The sequence below is a fragment of the Dasypus novemcinctus genome, chromosome 4 (genome assembly GCF_030445035.2).
Source record: "Dasypus novemcinctus isolate mDasNov1 chromosome 4, mDasNov1.1.hap2, whole genome shotgun sequence".
Lineage (NCBI taxonomy): Eukaryota > Metazoa > Chordata > Mammalia > Cingulata > Dasypodidae > Dasypus > Dasypus novemcinctus.
The window spans coordinates 61532857-61555046 of NC_080676.1; the positions used below are offsets into that span (position 1 = coordinate 61532857).

General features: G+C 37.4%; 2 protein-coding genes across 6 annotated transcripts in view; both read right to left on the reverse strand.

Moving 5' to 3' along the window:
* On the reverse strand, positions 1–9341 carry CRYGS (crystallin gamma S). The gene is made up of 3 exons (XM_071214473.1): positions 9274–9341; positions 704–1031; positions 1–331 (listed from the first exon to the last, which is right to left on the reverse strand). Exons 1-3 carry the CDS (start codon positions 9339–9341, stop codon positions 59–61), a joined length of 669 nt encoding a protein of 222 aa, XP_071070574.1. The 3' UTR covers positions 1–58.
* Positions 7490–22190, reverse strand: part of TBCCD1 (TBCC domain containing 1) — a 23493-nt gene continuing 8792 nt past the window's right edge. For 3 of the 5 annotated variants that reach the window (XM_004473713.5, XM_004473712.4, XM_058295508.2), the window contains 5 exons: positions 20517–20883; positions 19047–19233; positions 18397–18894; positions 16266–16417; positions 7490–8455 (listed from right to left, as the gene is read on the reverse strand). In XM_004473713.5, coding sequence (XP_004473770.1) covers positions 16288–16417; positions 18397–18894; positions 19047–19233; positions 20517–20883 — 1182 coding nt within the window. In that variant the 3' untranslated portion in view covers positions 7490–8455; positions 16266–16287. Of the gene's footprint in view, positions 8456–10866; positions 10923–16265; positions 16418–18396; positions 18895–19046; positions 19234–20516; positions 20884–22190 lie in introns of all 5 variants that reach the window. The other 2 variants (XR_009185505.1, XR_011648628.1) reach the window with 1 other exon arrangement.

The following is a 22190-nucleotide window of genomic DNA, read 5'->3' on the forward strand; positions in this document are numbered from 1 at the left end:
ACACAAAGCCAGCCAGCATTTGGCCCTTAGGAAGACGCCTATGGCCTTATCCACGTCATCACTCCACAAGACGGCGGAAAGACTGAACAGCTGGGGAAGCTGCACTCCAATCAGTGGGCTTCCGGTACTCCTTCTTGTCCAGGAGGTACTGCCTGCCACGGTAGTTGGGTAGCTCATAGAAAATCCAGACACCCTCCAGAACTTTACAGGAATGGATCTCTCGCATGTGAAATCGCTCCATGATGGAAGGGCAATCTTCAGTGGTTTCATACATCTGGCCGTTGAAATCCCCTTTCTCGAAGATCTGAATCTTATGCTGGCCTCCGCTAGACTGAAAAAAACAACAACACAGTACGAAATGAATAGCAACGACATGAAAATCACAGCAGGTCAAGAATTCAGAGAACAATATGTTTAGAACCTACCATCTCAAATGCTAGATTGTTTTCACTCTTAACCCCTCTGTGCACTGACTAAAACCACAGACCCTCAATTAGAAAAAATGAATTCCTCAAACTACATGAAGACAAGAAGCACTATAGAAATAATTAGTGTATTCAGATTTATAATGAACTACCTTAGGATTTTATTCAAGTTTCAGCAGCTCACAAAAGTCAGCCACCTATTAAGAGTTTGGAAACCCCCAAGACAACTCTTTCCCCTAAAAGCAGAAAAGAGAGAGGGAGAGAGCCTACAGCCTCACCAGGTGGACAGCTCTGCAGGAGCCGAGGCGGTCATTGAGGCCCATCCAACGCTGGAATTCAGGGTACTCTCCCGGAGGTAAGATGTACATGTACCCTGCAAAATTGGGCCGTTCGTACACAGCCCAGGTGCCTCCTTCCACTCTAATAGAGTTGCAACGACTCAGGTATGTATGGAAATCTGTACAGTCACGGTCACAGTCATAGTGGCGGCCTTGAAAGTTTTTGTCTTCATAGAAAGTAATCTGGAGAAAGGGTGACCAAAGAGAAGAACTGAGGAGTTGGGTAGCTTTCTCAAAGATAAAATGAAAGCTACGAACATGGTTTCCACTTTAGAAAGTCCTTGCTTGAAAATTTTTAGATCATAAGTAGTTCTCTCTCACCTCACAACAGTGTTAATCTGGCTGACAACTTTAGTTGAATGGTAGTCTCACATTCATTGCTTCTATCTCCCTTTATTCTCGCACAGCTCTCTGTACTTATACATTATAACTATAAATTATCCATGTATGTGTCTGTCTCTCCCACCAGACTTCATCCAAGGGCAAGGACCAAGTCTTATTCAGGTACCAATGTCCTTTGACCAGCACATGCCAGACCCTCTATAAATATTTGGTGAAGATGAATGAGTTCTGAATCCAGAAATTCATACCAGGTGATATGAAAGATACATAGAGAAAATAAAGCATAGACCTTAGTTTTAGAGAGCTTATTCTAGATGGATACGGGTACACACACATATGAAAATATATCTTACTGTGTTCTGTATTATTAGTTTATTGACATTGGAATTGTTGCAAAGTGATTGAAATGACCAGGCAAGAAAGTTCTTTGCTTCATACTGTTACTCAAGTTTCTATGACAATAGGAAACTAAAAGAAAGTTTTCTTTCTCAAATTTCTATGACAATGCCTGGGGAGAACCTCTGAGACCTCAGAGGGTGGTAGAAAACATGCAGCCAAGGAAATGGGAAATATAGCCCTGGGCTCAAGAGCTGCCTCTCCACAATCAGCCCTATTCCCTTAGTCAAGTCACCTCCCTGGGCTTCATTTTCCCATTTGTAAAACGAAGGGACTAGACGAGATTAGAAGCCCTGGCTATAAATAAAACTCTGAACTTTCCTAAATAAAACAGGAGTGGAGTTCCTAAAAACTGCTAGGGCTTCATGGAGGAGTTTCTGAAAACCAAGAGACCAAATGGACTCTAAGACTTAGCCTTCTTGCACTACAACTTCACAATACAAGATTTTTGCTGGCATGTTAATTTAAACTAAAACTACCCAGGGGCATCCTTCAAGCAGCCTATTAACTAGCATTATGCTGCCACCTGTTGGCTGATTTACTGTATTGTAAACCATAGGAGCCATTTCAGAGGAAATGAGCAAAACCAGGTAGTCTGTATTATTCATTTATTGCCATCACAGTAATTGCAAAGTGATCAGTTATGGGACAAGTTAACAGATGGCTCCTGACATGATGTAGTGGAAAGTACTCTGCCCATGTAACCTTCTTGCCAAAAATGTTTAATCTGAATCTAAACAGGAGGAAACAGACAAAGCTGCACTTTGTACATAACACCTGTACTTTGAAAATGTTGATGTCTTAAAAACAAAACAAACGAAGGGGACTCTTCTAGATTAAAGAAGGCTAAAGAGATGTGACAAACAAATGTAATTTGTGATTCTTGATTGGATACTAGATTAGGAGAAAATCCAGCCAAAAATCACATTTTGGGAAACAATCTGGGAAAATTTGAATATGGTCTGCATATTAGATATTTTATTTTAAGATAGATTTGGGGAGTATGATGATATGATGTTTATACAGGGAATGCCCTTGTTTTTAAAGATACATGCTGAAATACTTGGGGGGATTATAATGAAATCTGCTAATTATTTTCAAATGGTTTAGTAAAGAGAGAGAGACAGATCAAATATGGCAAAAATGTTAACAACTGAGAGTGTAAGTGAAGGTTATGCAAGTACTCATTCAACATTTTCTTATTTCAGCATTCATTGGGTTTGAAAATTTTCAAAGTAAGAAGTTTGGGAGGGGGGAAATTGAGCACAAGAAAATGGCTTTACCTTACACCCACAAGTCAGTGGCAGAGCTAAAAAGAGAATGAATACATATCTCCCATTCTCAAATTCCCAGAGGGATCAATTTCCAGTTCAGCAATCATGAGTCTAATACTTTTGTGGCATTTTTCCTAATATAAGTGGCCATTTTATTTGGGGAGGAAGGATGACTGAAGGGAATACATGGGATTTAAGCAAGCCAACTTGTTCATCGACCTTGACCTTTCAGAGCACTAATGGTTGAGAATAATTTCACAAAACAAAATTTTAATTGAATACAAGAAGCATTCTAGCCCACATAATCCTCTTATTAGCATGTCCTATTCCTGTGGAGATACATAGAACATTAGGTGATGAAAGGCAGAAATAATGGTGATATTTACACATTATTTACTTGTACAGTTTTCAATATAGCATCAGTCATAAAGATAAACACTTAATAATAAATAAAAATAAAATAAATAAAAAAATAAAAAGTAAAAAAAAATAAAATTTCTATTAGGATAGAAAATGTGATAAGCAATTTTTTAACCTTCTCTGCCAATCCTAGCCCTCTAACCTCTATCATACTCACCTCCACGCAAAGAAGCAACATCTTTCCTCATGTTTCTCTCAAAGGATCATTAGTTGGAAATAAAGCAAGTAGGCTAAAAATCAGTAAGACTATTTACCTACCTTGGTTCCAGCTTTAGACATTTTTGGTGCACAGACTGGTTTTCTCAATGCTGAAAGAAATCCAGGGGTAGCTACAGAGAGTTAGAGGGACAGAGACAACATTTATATTGGGCTTGTTTCGAATCAAACATCTGCTTTGTCATGAGAATAAGATCCAAAAATTGAGTCAGTCATTTGGCACCTATTGATGGTTTCTAGAAAAACAATTGGGATTTTGAAATAAAGCAAAGCTTCAGTACCCCTTTAATGCTTACCAAGCCCTTTTGCATTAAAGAATTTGCTGAGTCAAGACATCAAAAACCAACCAAAGTTTTTAAAATTAAAAACAAATAATGCCATGCTTACATTGACAGCACATATACTAAAAACAAAAATGTCCTTTTTCTCTGGACAGTTTGGTATTTTGGCAAGCAGCCCCTCGAAATCCCTGTCTTTTTTTTTCCCCAACAAAGCTTGCAGAGACAGTAGTCGAAAGATCACCCTCTATTTCTGTACAGATGTGACATGCTCCAAAGGCAGCAAAACCTACATGAAAGCTAAAGGTAATGTATGTTGTGTGTTTGAAAAAAAATCACTTCGAAGGACATTTTGGGGGCAATTAGCAAAATTTTTATATAGGCAGTATGTTAGTTATAGCATTTTACTAACATTAAGTTACCTATTACTAGGTAAGAGAATGTCTTTGCTTTTAGGAGAACCATGCTGATATATTTAGGAGTAAAGGGCCATGATGTCTGCAACTTATTCTCAAATTGTTGAGCAAAAGTAAAATAATAATAATATATGGATAGTGGTAAAGCGAATGTGGCAAACAGTTAACAAATCGTGAATCTAGAAGAGCATGTGGGAATTCATTGATCTCTTCTTGCAGCTGTTTTTTGTTTGAAATTTTTCAAACTACAATTTTTTTTAAAAAGGAGTTCTAATCCTTAAGAAAGGATACTACTGTATTTAGTCCTAGAGAAAAAAAGCTTCTGTGTAATTCAGATTTGCAAAGCTTCTGCTAAGCCCAGCTTTCTACCTGCTAAGTGGCTTTTCTCTGCCTGTGATATCATACTAGGATTTGCTCAGGGAACAATTTTTGTCTTTTAATATGCTCTGACTTTAGGAATAAAAGATTACATCTTGTGTAAATTCAAAGAAACAGCAAATTAACTCTTGTGCATTTTAATGTGCAGGTGGAGAATCTTTTATTCTCAGAAGTCCAACTTCTTCATCTTTCCATTAACAAAGCTATCCAACAAATACTTTTATAAATGTAATACCCCCCAAGATGCATTGTGGTCAATTCAGAAAAATGACAAATATGCCTTGATATGAAGATATTAAGAAATAAGTTATTAAATAAAATCCTTGGTTTTCTGAATTTTATAAATGTGATGGCCAGTTTAATGCATCAACTTGGCTAAGTTCTACTATGCAATTATTCAAACATTAATCTAGGTGTTGTTGTGAAGGTACTTCATGGATGTGATTAACATCTCCACCTAGTTGACTTTAAGTAGATTATCCTTGATAATCTGGGTAAGTGGGCCTGATCCAGTCATTTGAAAGGCCTTAAGAGCAGAACTGAATCTTTCCTGAAAAAGAGGAAATTCAACCTGTGGATTGCTGTGCCAGTTCCTGTGTTTCCAGCCTACTCCTTCTGATGGCCTGTCCTATGCATTTTGGATTTCCCTAGCCCATTCCCACAATCATATGTAAATTCTTTGCATTAAGTGCATGTGTGTAGTCTCCCACTGGTTCTCTTTCTCCGGTGCAATGCTGATAGATGTAGACTTTGGTATTGAGAGGTTCTAGAGCTGGAGGGACAGAATCTTAAGGATGAGCTTTCTGAATTGGTTCCTGAAACTGGTTCTCTAATCTGGTTGTATTTAAAGGCAAGATTCTGGATTATCATGTATTTGATTCTTTAGAACATACTAGTTAAACCAAGGAGTAGAATGAGATTGGCTGGTTGTTCCTAACTGCACTGGAGAAAGTGGAAAGAGAAAAACATGAATTTAGGGCTTCCAATTCCCAGTTCAAGCTTCACATAAATGAACTGAAAACTTCTATGTCTGCTTTGAAATCTCAGCCTGGCTGAGATTTCTGAAAAACAAACCCAGAGTCTTATCCTGTGACTAGCTGAATTACAATGCAAATGTTCCTAATCTTCTAGGGTGTCTTCTATTAAAGTGAGGGTATTGATTGGGAAGAAATGGGATCCTGGAAATTAGAGTGGGAACATATGGGAAAATCCCAGTAAAACTGGATATCAAAACTTTGAATCTTGCTGAGTTGTCTTTGTAGTCCTTTCTACTCCAGTATAAGGAAGTTAACCTGCTTTCCTGAAGAACTTACGATGTTCTCTTTGGAGTCCTTGTAAGACACTATTGCCTTTCCTCAGGACATAACTCTGCCACCCTTCTTTGCTGTATACCAATAACTAGACTTAAAACCCATCAGGGGGAGTAAATGTGGTTTGAGCAGTTGAGCCCACCTCCCACATGGGAGATACAGGGTTCGGTTCCTGGTGCCTTCTAAAGAAAACAAACAATAAGCAGACAACTGAAAAAAAAAAAAAAAAGAGCAGACAAGTGCAAAACAAAATTAATAAGAAAAACAATGAGCAAACAGATGAGGGAGCCATCTCGGGGTAGGGGGAACCATCAGGTCCCAAAGGTCACAATACAAAGTATGACCCAGGAGGAGCTATGCTACACATCAGAAGAAATGTATGAGTTCCCCCATTATACAGACAGAAATCTGGAGAATGTGTGGAAATAGATATTAGAGGCATGGCATAATGATGTAAGAAACATAATTTGATCAATCTGAATTTACTGATGGGGCCCACAAAGCATAGATTCTGGATTCAATATTTTAGTTCAAAGGGGTAGAAAAGACTCTAGCAGTTTGGTTGGATGGTTGGCTGAAAAATGGGCCAAAAGATGGCCTACACTATATGAAGCCAGAATTAGAAAGGGTTACAATGGGGCACTCCCAATAAAATATAACAGGGTGTTTTCTGTTAATGTGAGTGCACTGATGTGTTAATAATAGTTATCTTTACATCGTGGCATGTAAAGAAAATAAGTGAACATCACCCAAGGACTTTGCATACTATGCTGCGTAAATGTTTAGCCAAGTTTTCAGTTGTATAAAGAATAGTTGTATCATTTAGGCATAAGTATGACTTTGCTATTTTACTTTATTTGAAGATTAAGTATGGTTTAATGAGACATATAGGGTGCCAAGTTGACAGTTTTATGGTCAATTTTGTGTATAACTTGGCTAGGCAACAGTACTGTTATTCAAGCAAACACTGATCGAAGTGGTTTTTTTTTTTAAGATTTATTTATTTATTTCTCTTCCCTCCCCACCCTCCAGTTGTCTGTTCTCTGTGTCTATTTGCTGCATCTTCTTTGTCCGCTTCTGTCGTTGTCAGCAGCATGGGAATCTGTGTTTCTCTTTGTTGCGTCATCTTGTTGTGTCTGCTCTCTGTGTGTGTGGCACCATTCCTGGGTAGGCTGCACTTTCTTTTGCGCTGGGCAGCTCTCCTTACGGGGTGCACTCCTTGCACGTGGGGCTCCCCTACACGGGGGACACTCCTGCGTGGCAGGGCACTCCTTAAGCGCATCAGCACTGCGCATGGGCCAGCTGCACACAGGTCAAGGAGGCCCGGGGTTTGAACAGCGGACCTCTCATGTGGTAGATGGATGCCCTAACCACTGGGCCAAGTCCACTGCCTGATCTAAGTGTTGTTGTGAAGGAATTTTGACTTTAAATAAAGGAGATTATCCTTGATAATCTGGGTGGGCCTGATCTAGACAGATGAAAGGCCTAAGAGCAGCACTGAGGTTTCCCTGAGGAAGAAATTCTGCTTGTGGACTGCAGTGCCAGCTCCAGCTCGAGTTTCCAGACTACTCTTGCTGAAGGTTGTTCTACACATTTCAGACTTACCTAACCAGCCCTTTTAATCACATAAGTCAATTCCAGGCAATAAATCTCTCTCTAATATATATAGACTTTATATACAATAAACTATAAAGTATCTCATTAATAACATTTTTATTAACCAATAACAACTTACAAAACACACTTCTATTACTCCAATATTTCTTTGTTTAGTAATGCTATGCTAGCTTTCATTTCATCTTAAAATAAAAACTATGAAAACGTCAATTAAAAATATCAAACTCATATTCTGAGGGAAAATTTTCATTTTACAAATAAAAGATCAAGCCCTTCTAGATATAATGACTAATTGAATGGGTAAGTAAGCATATGAAACAACATTTATCAGGAATCAGATTTATTTCACTGCTTTGATAGCTGTTTTCCATTATCTTAAACAATGGTACATTCCCAATAAAAGATAAACATTATTTTAAATGGTATAAGATCACAGAATGATGTTGGAAATCTCTTCTAAAATTAAAAGTAAAGTTTTACTTTTTTACGAAAAGGAGAAAATTACTTTTTAGAATTTTCTTATTAAAAATTTGAAGCAGAAAATGGAAAATAAAGGTTATTTTTACACAATTTCATTACATTTCATACTTTGAGGGCTAAAATATCTTTTGTATAAAATTATTTCTGCTATATTTATTCACCAACAAATCATATGCTCACTCCAGTTAATTTTTAAAAGGAGTAGCAATATCTTTTTAAATAGTTAAAAGAACTATTAAACTCTTATTTAACTTGAAAAAGGATAAAACTCTTTCACACAATTAAAATCTACATTCAATCACTTTAATATTAGCATACTAATAAAATACAGGCCTGCCTTCAACAACTTTTTCATTTTGGCATCACAAAATGATGTTCTATAAACAACATGTTTATATACAGTTTAGCTAAAACTCAACCTATAAATGAGTATGGAATAGTAATCATGGAAAGGTAAAAAATGGAGATAAAGCCCCAAAGTCTCTTAAGCAGTAAGAGAAAGTGCCTTCCCAATTTAGTTTCAAGATGGGTACCATCTTCCATTCATCCTCATGCTTCCCCGGCCCTGAAGATAACAAAAGAAAATTAATATTAGTAATAATTTTCTATTGTCTCCAGTGAAATAAGGAAAAAAAAGCCTTGAGTTTACATGTCATGTAAATTATCAAAGTTAGATGACAGTTAAGTGATAAAGAACATAAAGTTTATATGTTCATTTTTTAAATGAGTGTATTATTGGTTTTTGATAAACGAAAGGAAATTCACAAATAAACATAAGAACTGGCAGGCTGTGAGAATTAGTTTAAACTAAAATGCTTACCTTCATATAAGTTGGCATTTCCTTTGCATAATCCCCAACAGATTCTAGATTTTTAAATCCTAATCCTGGCATTTATTAACTAAATATTGTAAAATTCTTTTGAAAGTACTTATTTTAAAAAACAGTATGCATTTAAAAAATATAAATAATAACGTAAACAATAAACAATAAGTTTCTGCAGTTTTGAAAAATGGTTTAGAAAAAAGTTAAACATATTGGGAAGATGGCAGAGTAGGAAGCTCTAGGAATCAATCCCTCCACCAGAACATTAAACAAGCAGGAGCTGTCTGAATCAATTATTTGAAACTCCAGAGTCCAAGAGAACTTCGTGCAGCTTCCAGGGAAGAGTGGGAGAAAAAGGCTGGTCAATTAGAGTAAATGCCACTGACCTGCACTATGTGACAGCAACTGTCACACATTCCCCAACCTTGCTGCAGGTAGCAGTAAGGTATTGGGCGTAGCTTGCTGGTGCTAGAGTAGAACATAAAAACCCAGTTCTTCAAAATCTGGGGATATATGCCCCAAGCACTGATCACACTTTTTTTTTCTTCCCTATCCCCTACCTCCCCCAGATGGCTCCCTCATCTGTTTGCTCGTTGTTATTGTCATTGTTTGCACTCAGTCTTTTCATTGCTTTTGCTCATTGTTTGTTTTCTCTTTCAGAGGCACTGGGAACGAAACCCAGGATCCCCTATGTGGGAGGTAGGCACTCAACTGCTTGAACCACATCCACTCCCCAACAACTTTGGATTAGCTACTTCAGATCACTATGGGTCCAGATCCAAGGGTGGCCATTGTTCCAGCCAGCCCAGACAAAGGCAGCAGGGGAGACTTGCATGTCTCCTCAGACGTGTGGAGGACAGCTGAAGGGCTACATTTGCTGAGCACATGCCAGAACAAGAGAAGTTCAGCTTTGGGGAATCATGGGGGAAGTTCCTGCTGCCTTTCCTAGTCCCTTCCTCATGCCCTCCTCTTGAGCCAGCTTTCCTTTTGTGGAGCTCTGGCCTTGTTCTGGTTGGGGAAAAATGACTTGGAAAACTCCTCTCTTATGGGCCTCCCCTCCCAGAATTTGCCCTCCAGGCAAAAGAAGCTTGAGACAACAAAAGAGTAATAAACAACTGAGTCAGGCAGCCTGGGGCAAAGGATTAGCTGTTTTAAATCCAGCAGAGGAACACCCCAGAAAGAAAAGGATGGGTTTCCTGGGGATTAGAAGGGGCATTCAAATCCCTGTTAACAAGGGAACTCCTAAGGCCAACGGCAGGCGCAAGCCTAGGACAAGAGCACACTTAGAAAAGACAAGGAGGACCCCGTACTTTGCATTTGCCTTAAGCCAACCTTTTTGATCTGAGGGCTGAACTCTGAAAAGACAACCAGGCAATGCAGAGCTAATCTGCAGAGACTGTGAAAGGAGTTTTTACATAGGTTTGACACTCAATAAAATCTATGTCATAACACTAACTGGATAAAAAGTCCAGAAATAGGCATATCAAGGATTAAATCACACCATTAACATTTTAAAACATTAAAATGTACAGTATGCAACAAAAGATTATAAGACAAAGAAACAAGATATGACAGGCCATCTAAAGAAGAGAGTAAAACTCCAGAAAACATTACTGAAGAAACCAGACCATGGAAATACTGGGCAAATACTTTTAAAAAAATGATCTTCAATATGCTCAAAGTGAGGAAGGAAAATATATAAAAAGAACTAAGGATATCAGGAACACAATGAATAAACAATAGCAATGAATAAATCAATAAATAGAAATTTTAAAAAGGAACCAAATGGTGCTACTGGCATTAAAGACTACAATAACTGAAATAAATTTTAAAAATCCCAGGAGGATTTCAGCAGCAGACTGAAGTTGGCGGAAGAAAGAATCAGCACACCCAGAGACTAGACAATTGAAATGACTCAGGATAAACAGCGGAAAGAAAAGGAAGCACAAAAGGCTAAGCAGCCTAAGAGACCCATGTGACACCATCAAGCATACCAACATGTGCATAATGGGAGTTGCCAAAAGAGAAAAAAGAGACAAAGGGACAGAAAGAATATTCAAAGAAATAAGGACAAAATTAGCAAAAGACATGAAAATGCACATCCAAGAAGCCCAGAGACCATTAAGAAGGATAAACTTGAAGAGAAATACAACCTGCCACATACTGGTCAAACTGTCAAATGCAGAGGACAAGGAGAGAGTACTGAAAGCTGTAAGAGAAAGGGTACATGTTTGTTACCGCCTCTCTCCACCCCTCCTCCCCTTCCAGCCCCCGCCACCCTTCCCGCCAGTCCCGCCCATATTACCAACCTACAATCTGCCCTCTTCCCCAGTAACTGCTTATGGCGTATTACCAGAGGTCTGCCCCCCCAGTTTTAGCCAATCCGCAGCCGCCCCTCCACCCTGCTCTCCCCTTCATACTCCACCCCCTTCCCTGCCTATATAACCAAGTGTACTTCCGCAATAAAGCAGACCTGTTCCTGCGCTCAGGCGGTCTCTGTGGTTCTTTCCTAACCGCGCGTCCCCCACGCCTGGAGAACCGGTGCTCCCTCTCGGGGCACCACCCGCCAGCTGATCGGCAGGAGCAAGCCCCCCCGACTCTTGGGCTTGAGTGAGGACGAAACCCTCTCGCTCAGCTACACATGTTATGTACAAAGGAGTACCAATCAGTTTAAGTGCTGATTTCTCAAATGAAACCATCAAGGTAAGAAGGCAGTGGGTTGAACTACTTAAAATGCTAAGAGAAAAAAATCACCAAACAAGAATTTTGCATCCTGGGAGACTTTCTTTAAAAAATGAGTGACAGCTTAAGACATTCCCACAAACAAAAGCTGAGGGAGTTGATTACCACTTGACCTATCCTATAAGCAATACTAAAGGGAGTTCTTCAGAATGAAAGAAAGGACACTAGACAGTGGTTCAAAGCAGCATAAAGAAAGACCTCTGAAAAAGATTACCATAGGGGTAATTATAAATGCCACTATTATTGTATTGATTTATTGATATGTAACTCCACTTCTTACTTCTTACAGGTGCTAAAAAGCAAATGCATAAAAAGTAATAATAAATTTATGTTATTGGACATACAAGGTACAAAGATATAATTTGTAACAAATATAAAAAAGGAGGGGGGACTGAGGAGTATAAGAACAGTGAATGTGTATGCTATTAAAGTCAAGGTGGTATCTAATCAGATAAGATTGTTATATATTTAGGATATTAAAATTTAACCACATAGTAACCTCAAAGAAAATATATGAAAAATATATCCAGAAAAAAATGAGAAGGAACTCAATATTGTAAAATACAAAAAATAAAAAATAAAAAAATACTAAAGTAGGCATTAACAGAAAAATTGAGGGGCAAAAAACACATATATAAAACACTTCACTCAAGAGCAACAGAATGCACCTTCTTCTCTAGTACACATGGACCATTCTCTAGGATAGACAATATCTTAGGTCACAAAACAAGTCTCAATAAATTCAAAATCACCAAAACCATACAATGTATCTTCTGTGACCACAAGGGAATGAAGCTAGAAATCAATAATAGAGGGAGAAATGGAAAATTCACAAATATGTGGAAATTAAATAGCATACTCTTTGTGATGGTTAAGCTATTGTGTCAATTCAGCCACGTAATTGTGCCCAGTTGTTTGGTCAAGCAAGCACTGGGTTAACTATAATACAAGGGCATTTATGGACTTTAGTCACCATTGAATTTACTACAGTAGTAAATCATAGATAGCTGGTTATAATTACAAAATCAGGGAGACTGCCATGGGCAGTGAGTGACGCTTAACCCAATCAGTTGAATCCTTTAAAAGGGGAAGTGATTCCAGCATTGAAAGAGAATTTCCCAGCTCATCTTTGGACAGCCAGCATCTCCCAGAACTCATCAAGAACCTTCACTGGACATTTATCAGAGCTCCTGGTTGCAGCCTGTCTGTGGAATCTGAACTTGTGCATCCCCATTGCTGCATGAGAGACTCTGATAAATCTCTTACTATCAACAGATATCCCTTGTTGATTCTGTTTCCCTAGAGAACCCTGACTAATACATTCTTAAACAACCAATGGGATAAAGAGGGAATCACAATGGAAATTAGGAAATATCTTGAGGCAAATGAAAGTGAGAGTACAACATACAGACACTTATAGGATGCAGCAAAGGCAACGCTAAGAGGGAAATTTATAGCTCTAAATGCTTACATTAAAAAAGAAGAAAGATTTCAAGTAAGAGAAATGGACAAACTAGAAAAAGAGGAGCAAACTAAACTCAAAGCAAGCAGAAGAGAGGAAATAACAAAGATTAATGAAAGATAAATGAAATAGAGAATTTAAAAATATTACAAAGAATTTTTTAAGAAGTTGGTTCTTTGAAAACAGCAATAAAACTGACAAACCGTTAGGTAGACTAAGAAAAAAAGGGAGAGGACACAAATAAATAACTAAAATCAGAAAAGAAAAGGAGCCAACAGAAACAACAGAAACAAAAAGAACTATAAGAGGATACTAAAAACAACTATACGCCAACAAATAAGATAACCTATATGAAATAGACAAATCCTAGAAACACATAAGCTACTTCACTAACTCAAAAAGAAAGAGAAGACCGCAGCAAACCAATTACTTGAGAAGAGATTGAATCAATAATTAACAGGATCAGATAGCGCCACAGGGACATTTCACCAAACATTCCAGGAAGAATTAACGCCAATTCTGCTCAAACTCTTCCAAAAAAATGAACAGGAGGGAACACAACTACGAGGCCGTTCTACAAAGCCAATATCACCCTCATACTAAAGCCAGATAAAGATACCACAAGAAAACTATAGATCAATCTCTTATGAATACACATGTAAAACTCTTCAACAAAATACTTGCAAACCAAATCTAACAGCATATTAAAACTGTTATAGAATGTGATCAAGTGGGATTTATCCCAGGATGCAAGGGTGGTTCAAAATTTAAAAATCAAGGAATGTAATATATTAATAGAATGAAGGTAACAAAACAACACAGAAAAGGCATTTGACAAAATCCAACACCCTTCTTGATAAAAACACTTAGAACACTAAGAATAGAAGGAAACTTCCTTAACATTACAAAAGGTATACATGAAAAATCAACTGCTAACATCACACTTAATGGTGAAAGGCTGGAAGCCTTCCCTCTAAGATTAGGAACTAGACAAGGATGCCCACTGTCACCACTGTTATTCAACATTGTACTGGAAATTCTAGCCAGAGCAATTAGGTAAGAAAAAGAAATAAAAAAGCATCGAAATTGGAAAGGAGGAAGTAAAACTTTCCCTATTTGCTCATGACATGATCCTATATATAGAAAATCCTGCAAAATCTATAACAAAGCTACTAGGAATAATAAAGTCAACAAAGTGGCAGGGTACAAGAGCAACATACAAAAATTAGTAGTGTTTCTATACACTAGGAATGAGCAATCAGAAGAAGAAATCAAGAAAAAATTCTATTTACAATAGCAACTAAAAGAATCAAGTATCGAAGAATAAATTTAACCAATGATGTAAAGGACATGTACACAGAAAAATAGAAAACTTAAAGAAATCAAAGAAGACCAAAATAAATGGAATGAAACCACATATCAGATAAGGGTTTAATATCCAGAATATATAAAGAAATCCTACAACTCAAAAATAAAAAGGCAAACGACCCAATTAAAAAATGGGCAAAAGACCTGAATAGACATATCCCCAAAGAAGATATACAAATAGTCAAAAAGCATGTGAAAACATACTCTAAACATTGTCAGCCATTAGGGAAACGCAAATCAAAACCACAATGAGATGCCATTTCACACCCATTAGAATGGCTTTTATTAAAAAATAGAAAACTGCAAATGTTACGGAAGATGTGGAGAAATAGGAACACTCATTGATTGGTTGGTGGCAATGTAAAAAAATGGTGCAGCTGCTGTGGAAGACAGATTAGCAGTTCCTGCGCAAGTTAAATATAGAATTACCATATGACCAGGCAGTCCCACTTCTGGGTATATAGCCAAAAGAATTGAAAGCAGGATTTTTTTCTATTCCCCTCCCCCTCCCCGCCCCCCCACCACCTATGATCGCTGTCTGCTCTCTCTGCCCATTTGCTGCACATTCTTCTGTGTCTGTCTGTCTTCTCTTCTTGTCTTCTCTTTAGGAGGCACCAGGAACCGATCCTGGGGCCTCCAGTGTGGGAGAGAGGCATTCAATAACTTGAGCCACCTCACCTCCCTGCTTTTTGTTGTGTCTCTCATTGTCTTTCCTCTATGTCTCCTTCTTGTTTTGTCATCTTGTTGCATCACCTTGTGGCACGGACCAGCTTGCCTTCACTAGGAAACCCAGGACCCTCCATATGGTAGACAGAAGCCCAATCGCTTAAGCTGTATCTACTTCCCAAAAGCAGGATTTTGAACAGATATTTGCACACCAATTTTCAGAGCAGCATTATTCACAATTGCCAAAGGATAGAAGAAATCCAAGTATACATCAACTAATGGATGGATAAACAAAATGTGATACACACATACAATGAAATACTATTCAGCCATAAAAAGAAATTAAGTTCTGATACATGTGACAATATGGATAAACCACAAAGACATCATATTGAGTGAAATAAGTCAGACATAAAAGGACAAATTGTGTGATCTCCCTGATGTGAAATAATTAGAATAAGCAAACTCATAGAGTCAAAATCTAGAATACAGGTTACCAGGGAATGGGGTAGGGATAGGGAATGGGGAGTTAATGCATAATTGGTATAAAGTGTTTGTTTGGGATGATGGGAAAGTTTTGGCAATGGTTACTGATGATGGTAGCACAAAAGTGTGGATGTAATTAACAACACTGAATTATATATTTGAATGTGATATAATAGGGGAAATTTTAGGTTGTACATATGTTACTAGGAAAAAAATGCTTTTTAAAAAAACCCATGGTAGGGTATAACACATACAATGAACCCTAAGATAAACCATGGACTAAAGTTAATAGTACAATTATAAAAATATGCTCTCATCAAATACACCACACTAATGCAAGGTGTTAATAACAGGGAGGTATAAGGGACTCCTGTATTTTATTCATGATTTTTCTGTAAACCCAAAACTTCTCCAATAAAAAAAATCTTTTAAACAGAGTTACCAAATGACCTTGCAATTCCATTCCTTGGTATATATCCCCCCAAAATGAAAACATATGTTTATACCAAAACAAAAAATAAAAAAAAACAAAAAACATGTACATGTATGTTCACAGCATTATTTGTAACATTATTCCAAAAAGTAGAAATAACCCAAATGTCCATTAACTGATAAATGGATAAACAAAATGGTATATCCATACCATGCACACCAATTTTCAAAAAAATTGGTCAAAAAAAAAAGGAATATACACTATAACATACTGGTAGGAGTGGTGGGAAAAAAAATTGGCAATGGTTAACTTAATATTCTGTTCTGGTTTTTTGTATGCTTGGATAAGTTCCCAAAAATAATTTGTTTTAAGTGATCTACATCATAAATGCTTACTCAGTATTTTGATAGAGAAGTCCTATCCTGCTGCTTGTTTGGAGCCTGCTGCAGGAGGCACAAGGCTGTCCAGCTGTTGGCGATGCCCTGTATGAATCAACCATTCATAAAACTTGTTCTCCACGAGTATCTGGAACTGCTTCCTTTGGTCCCTGAAAAAGAATGTAAGAACACTAATTCATATACAATTTTACACCAAGTGACATACCACTTTAATGGGATACTTTTAAATGATATTTTCTGATTATCCATTTCTTTTCAGGAATAACTGCTCTATTCAGAGTAAATTGGAGCACCAACAAAAACAAAAAAGAAAAGAAGAATACAATGTACTCTTGGTAAAGACTTATCCATTGTCCATCATTATATTTTGTTCTACTGTGGTTATTTACTCAGCAGATATTTACTGAGGCCCTACTGAATGTTCCACAGAACACGATTATTAGACAAGGCCACTCTGAGGCAAGAACTAGACTACATAATCATATCTCAACCCAGACAATAAACAAGAATATTCTGTGGTCCACACCACGAAAACGAGCAAACATCCTGTTTTCCTGGCTAAAATGAGTGACTACTGCGTCTTTATAATTACAGCTTTTAGCCCCATTTCATTCCTCGTGCCTTCGAGATAAAACGATACCAAATCATAGAATTAATCTCATTTTCAGATAGCATACAATCCACAGCAAAGTCCTGCTTCCTATTAGAACCTTTCCCAAAAACCACCTATGTCAAGCCAAAATCCAATAATACATTCTTTTTCTAAAATTTATTTCTCCCCCTCTCCCCCACCTCATTGTTTTGTGCTCACTGTCTGCTGTCTATTCTTTGTGTGCTTTCTGTGTCTCCTCATCTTTTTTTTAAAGAGGCACTGGGAACTAAACCTGGAACCCCGCATGTGGGAGGGAGGTGCCCAATTGCTTGAGCCACCTCCACTCCATGCTTGTTCTATCTCTCATCATGTTTCCTTGTTGTGTCTCCTCATTGTGTGAGCCCGTTGTGTCAGCTTGCTGTCTTGCTTGTCTTCTTTAGGAGGCACTGTGAACCAAATCTGGAGTCTCCATGTGGCAGGAGGACGCCCACCTGCCTGAGCCACAATCCTTCCCAATACATTCTTTTTAATGTACCAGAGGTCACGGTGTAGGTAAGGAATGGGAGTTAATGCTAACTTGGTACAGAGTTTCTGTTCAGGGTGATAGAAGTTTCAGTAGTGCCTTATGGTGATGGTAGCAAAACATTGTGAATGTAATTAATAGCAATGAATAATATATTTGAAAATGGGCAAAAGGAGAATTTTTAGGTTGTATATATGTTACTAGAATAAAAATTTACAAAAAACCCCCCATAAAACCATAGGATTGTATACCCAATATAAACTATGGACTATAATTAACAGTACAGTAATAATATTACTTCATCAATTATAACAAAAGTGCCACACTGATGCATAGGGTTAATAATAGAGAAAACTGTGTGTATGAGGGGGGTTGTGTATGGGACCTGTATATTTTTTGCATGATTTTTATGAAAACCTACAAATTCTCTAATAAAAAATAATTTTAGGGGGAAGAAATAATCTGAGTAAAACATAGTATTTTAAATTGACTAAATACAGCTTTATTGTAAACCATGGTAACTATTTTTCATATTTTACCATGAACTAGGGCAAACTTTTATACAGATTGCCATTAGTTCATGGACCAACATTAGTAATCCACCCTTGGAGAAAGTCTGTGGTATGGAGAAAGCAAGGAACTTGTATTTTTAACAAGCTGCTTGGATGATTCTGAAGCATAATCAAGTTTGAGAATCACTACTATAGTGTAAAGAAGAAAATTAACAAGTAAAAAAACAATTCATTTAGATTATGTGGCATATTCTATATATGATCTTTTTCATGCATATAAGTCTGACTAAGCCTAAGCTCTTTAAAAGAATGCTGTCTTCAGTATCCACCCACTCCCATGCCCCAAACTGGTCCTAGAATACCGACCTGAAATCCAAGCCTTAACAAACGATACACTAGATCTTTTTTAATGCTTTAGCACAGCTGTAAAACTGTACAGATAAAAATGATTTTTCCACTGTTTCACATTTTTAAAAATTACTACTTCTAGAAAACACTCACTTTGTCAATCGAGCCTCCTTCACAGTTTTCTGCCAGATTTGTATCTTCTGTTCTCTTTGACCCAGTGCTTTCTGATATGCAGATGGAAGACCCCCAGGTATCTCTGTGGTGTCCCCTTCCATTTCAAAGGGAATAATAAATACATAGAATTCACAAGGTGGTAAGAGCCGGAAGACACTTGTTTCATTGGTCTCTCTGCAAACAATCATTGGGTTATCCCAATAGTTGGGCACAGTAGCAAGGCCTGTCCTGGCCATGTGGTCCTCCAGCATTGGGTAATGGGTATGAAAAGGGGCAAAAGTTACTGTCTGGTTTCCAGAGAGAATAAGTGGGTGAGTAGGTGTCAGAATGTGAAAGGTGCAACCTGCTGTGGAACAGATGGACAGACGATGGCAAACAGCAATAATTTTAACATTGTCACAGCTGTGGAGGTGAAGAGTGGTCTGTACTGGGCCCAAGACAAAGGTGCTATTCCTGCACTTCTCAATTGTCACAGATCTGAAAAAACAAAAACATGAGGTAAATTCTTCTGAATGAGAATAAGATAAATTGTATTTGACTAAGATTATTCTCAGTTGACAAGAAAAATGGACCAATCTTGGTGCAAAGAAAATGTCAAAATGTCAGAACACTATGAAGACTATGCTTACCGTAGGGGAGAAAGCAGATATATGAAAGATTCGTTGCAACGATGAATCTTTATATGTGCCCCCACCAGAGTATCTGAGCTCTTGGCCAATGTCTGCTTGTAAACCTGGCTCATCACCACCACGCGGTGCATCCGAGGGGCCACATGAGTATTACAAGCAATCTTAGCTCTTTTGGTTGTCCCTTCAACTATTTAAGAAAACATAAATAAACGAGAAAAGTTTCAAATCAAAGAAAAACAACCAACCATATTAGCTTACATGTGTCTACATGTACACATATCTAAAATTAGATAGATGCATGTAAAGAAAAAAATTAAATCTGGGTGCTGGGTAAAGAGGCATTTGCTATACCATTACCTGTACTTTTCTATGTGTTTGCAATAGATTGTCTACACACCATGGATCTAAGATTTTTTCATATCTACTCTTCAAGTAAAGTAATTTACCTTGGGTCTCATGACTAGTAAATGGCAGAATGAACCCAACTTAAATATCTTGACCTTCAAAATGCTTTCCTTTATCATCACAACCATAAATAACATTTCTAAATTGCCGTAACTCTAATTCCATAGAACTCCTCAGTCATATACCACATCATTCCATGAATTCTATTTGCGTTAATGTCTTTAAACCCAAGATCATTACTAACTGAGAGCACATCTTTCTATTATACATAGTACCTTGCACATTATTACACTCAAAAAATATGTGCAGCCATTAAGAAACTGGGTTTTGCCTGTCGTAAAGAATACTGGTAGAATGTGGACAGAAGGTCACCTAAGTATGCTATTTTTCTTTCAAAGCAATTCTTATTGTTTATTTTTATTATATAAGTAATATACAGTAATTGTAGGCCACATGATCTTGGACTGGCTCTAGAAACTGAGGAGAAAAGGCCCAAAAAGACATTACTGTAACATATGAAAAAACGGGAATACAGAATGCAAACTTTATATCAGTGTTAAGGTTCTTGAACTGGATAACCATACTTAAGGTGGTTACATAAGTAATTATCTTTGTTCTTAGGAAATGTCCATGGAAGTATTAGGTTTCATGGAGCATGTATATACAACCTATACTCAAGTACTTAGAAAATAGATAGATGGATTGGTAGATGGATGGATGGATGGATAGACAGAGAGTAGATAGAAAATAAGAAAGGATAAAATAGCAAATGTGGCAAAATGTTAAAATTGGTGGATCCAGAGATCCAGGAAGGAGGGTATGTTGGGAGTCTCTGTATGGGTTTTGTGATTATTTTTGCAACTGCCCTATAAGCTTGAAATTATTTCAAAATAAAAAGTTCAAGGGAATAAAAAAAGAAGAGATGTTCCCTTTTTTCTCTTTTTTATAGTAGCAAATATTTTTCAGGTACTCCATAGATGATATATCATCATTAATATACCAGAAAACATTAGGTTCCTTTAACCTATCATTCAATTAAGTATACATTTAAAAATTTTAAAATACCTTGATGAGCCCAAGCCAATTTTTTTCCAGACTTGAGACAAGCAGATATACCAAATGGATTCCCAGTCAAACAGGCTCTCAACCAGGCTTCCAGCTTGTAGAAGGAGAAAGTCTTAGAGATCTTTGAGAAGCCACTCTCTGCATGCAGTGGCTGCCACAGGGCAAGTTCATGAAGTGGATAGATCTTCCTGGCTTTGCTCACTGTACCTTCAATAAGAAAGCTGAGTGCCTCAACAGCTTCTCGAGACACTAGGCTACTATGGGTTGAATGAAATGATGTAGTCAGTTGTTCTGGGTCTAAAAGCAACTCAAGGAGATCTGACAGGTGATCAGAGACAAAAGCTTGGTGACTGTAATCATTCCAGTTCTAAAAATTAAAAGAAAGCACTCTTAACAAAACAAAGAGATTCTGTAAGACCTGAAATTTTTATATTTTAATTATTTTTTATTTATACTCTGCCTCATCTCAAAAAAAAACAAAACCATTTAAGGTAGCTATATAAGCTGTATAAAGTTTTTCTTGATAAGTATACATAGTGATTTTCTCTCCACATGAGCTAATGTGTACCAAGCACTTCATGTTATGCATACTTTAACATACTTAATCCTAACAACCCTAAAGTAGATGCCATTATCATTCCATTTTACACATGAGGAAATGAAGTAAAAGAAAGGTTTAAGAAACTTGCCCAAGGTCACACAGCTAGTAACTACCCTAAAAGTTTCAAATGAAATATAAAAATAACCACCACAGACTTTATTCAAATTATAAATCACCATGCTTCTTTATTTGCCTTCTCCAATTACATAAGGAATTTCAAATTTCACTGGTTGAATGAAACTGTGGGAATAAGCTTTGAGTTGGCTATTGTGTTAGTGGTTTGGCTCATTCATCTGACAGGTTTTCTGTTTTGTTTTGCTTTTTAGCAACACTGATATGCATTGTTAAGTGATGAATATGCAAACTGAATTAGACACGGTTCCTGTTCTCAAGGAACCCACAGTCTTTGTAGGGAGAAGACAATATAAACAAATATAAACAAACTACAACACAATGAAGTAAGACCTTTCACTGATGCCAAAGAAAGCAGAGATGTCCAGAGCATCACCTGCTCGTCCTCCTTCTTGCTGCTTCTACCTCACTCATTGTAGACCCTGGGGTGGCTCCATGGAGTATGGTATGAAACAACAGTAACAATGAGGATTCACTGACAAGAGTATAGACAAGCAGTGGACATAATCAGACCTGCATTCTACAAAGTCCAGTGTGGTAAGCAGACTACAGACTAAAAGCAGGGTGACCAGCTAAGATCTAATTATAGAAACCAAGGCCAAAAAAAAAGTCAGTAGAAACCTTTATAAGAAGAAGAAAAGGGACATATTTAAGAGTTACTTAGGAAGGATGATCATAATACTTGATAACTAACTGGGTATGGATGGTGAGAGAGAACATGGATGACTTGTGGAAACTTTCACTGGCATCAAGAATACAAGTAAAAGGAGGTTTTACTTTAGGGATACATGATAGTTTCCCAAACTGAAGTAGTGGCAGGCCTCACAAGAACCATCTGGAACCTGGTTTTCTCTCAAAAGCCAGTGTCTCTCTGCATGCCTGTTCCATTCTCTTTTTTCCTCTGTTGACAAGCATCCACTGCTTCTGTTTACCTCAGAATT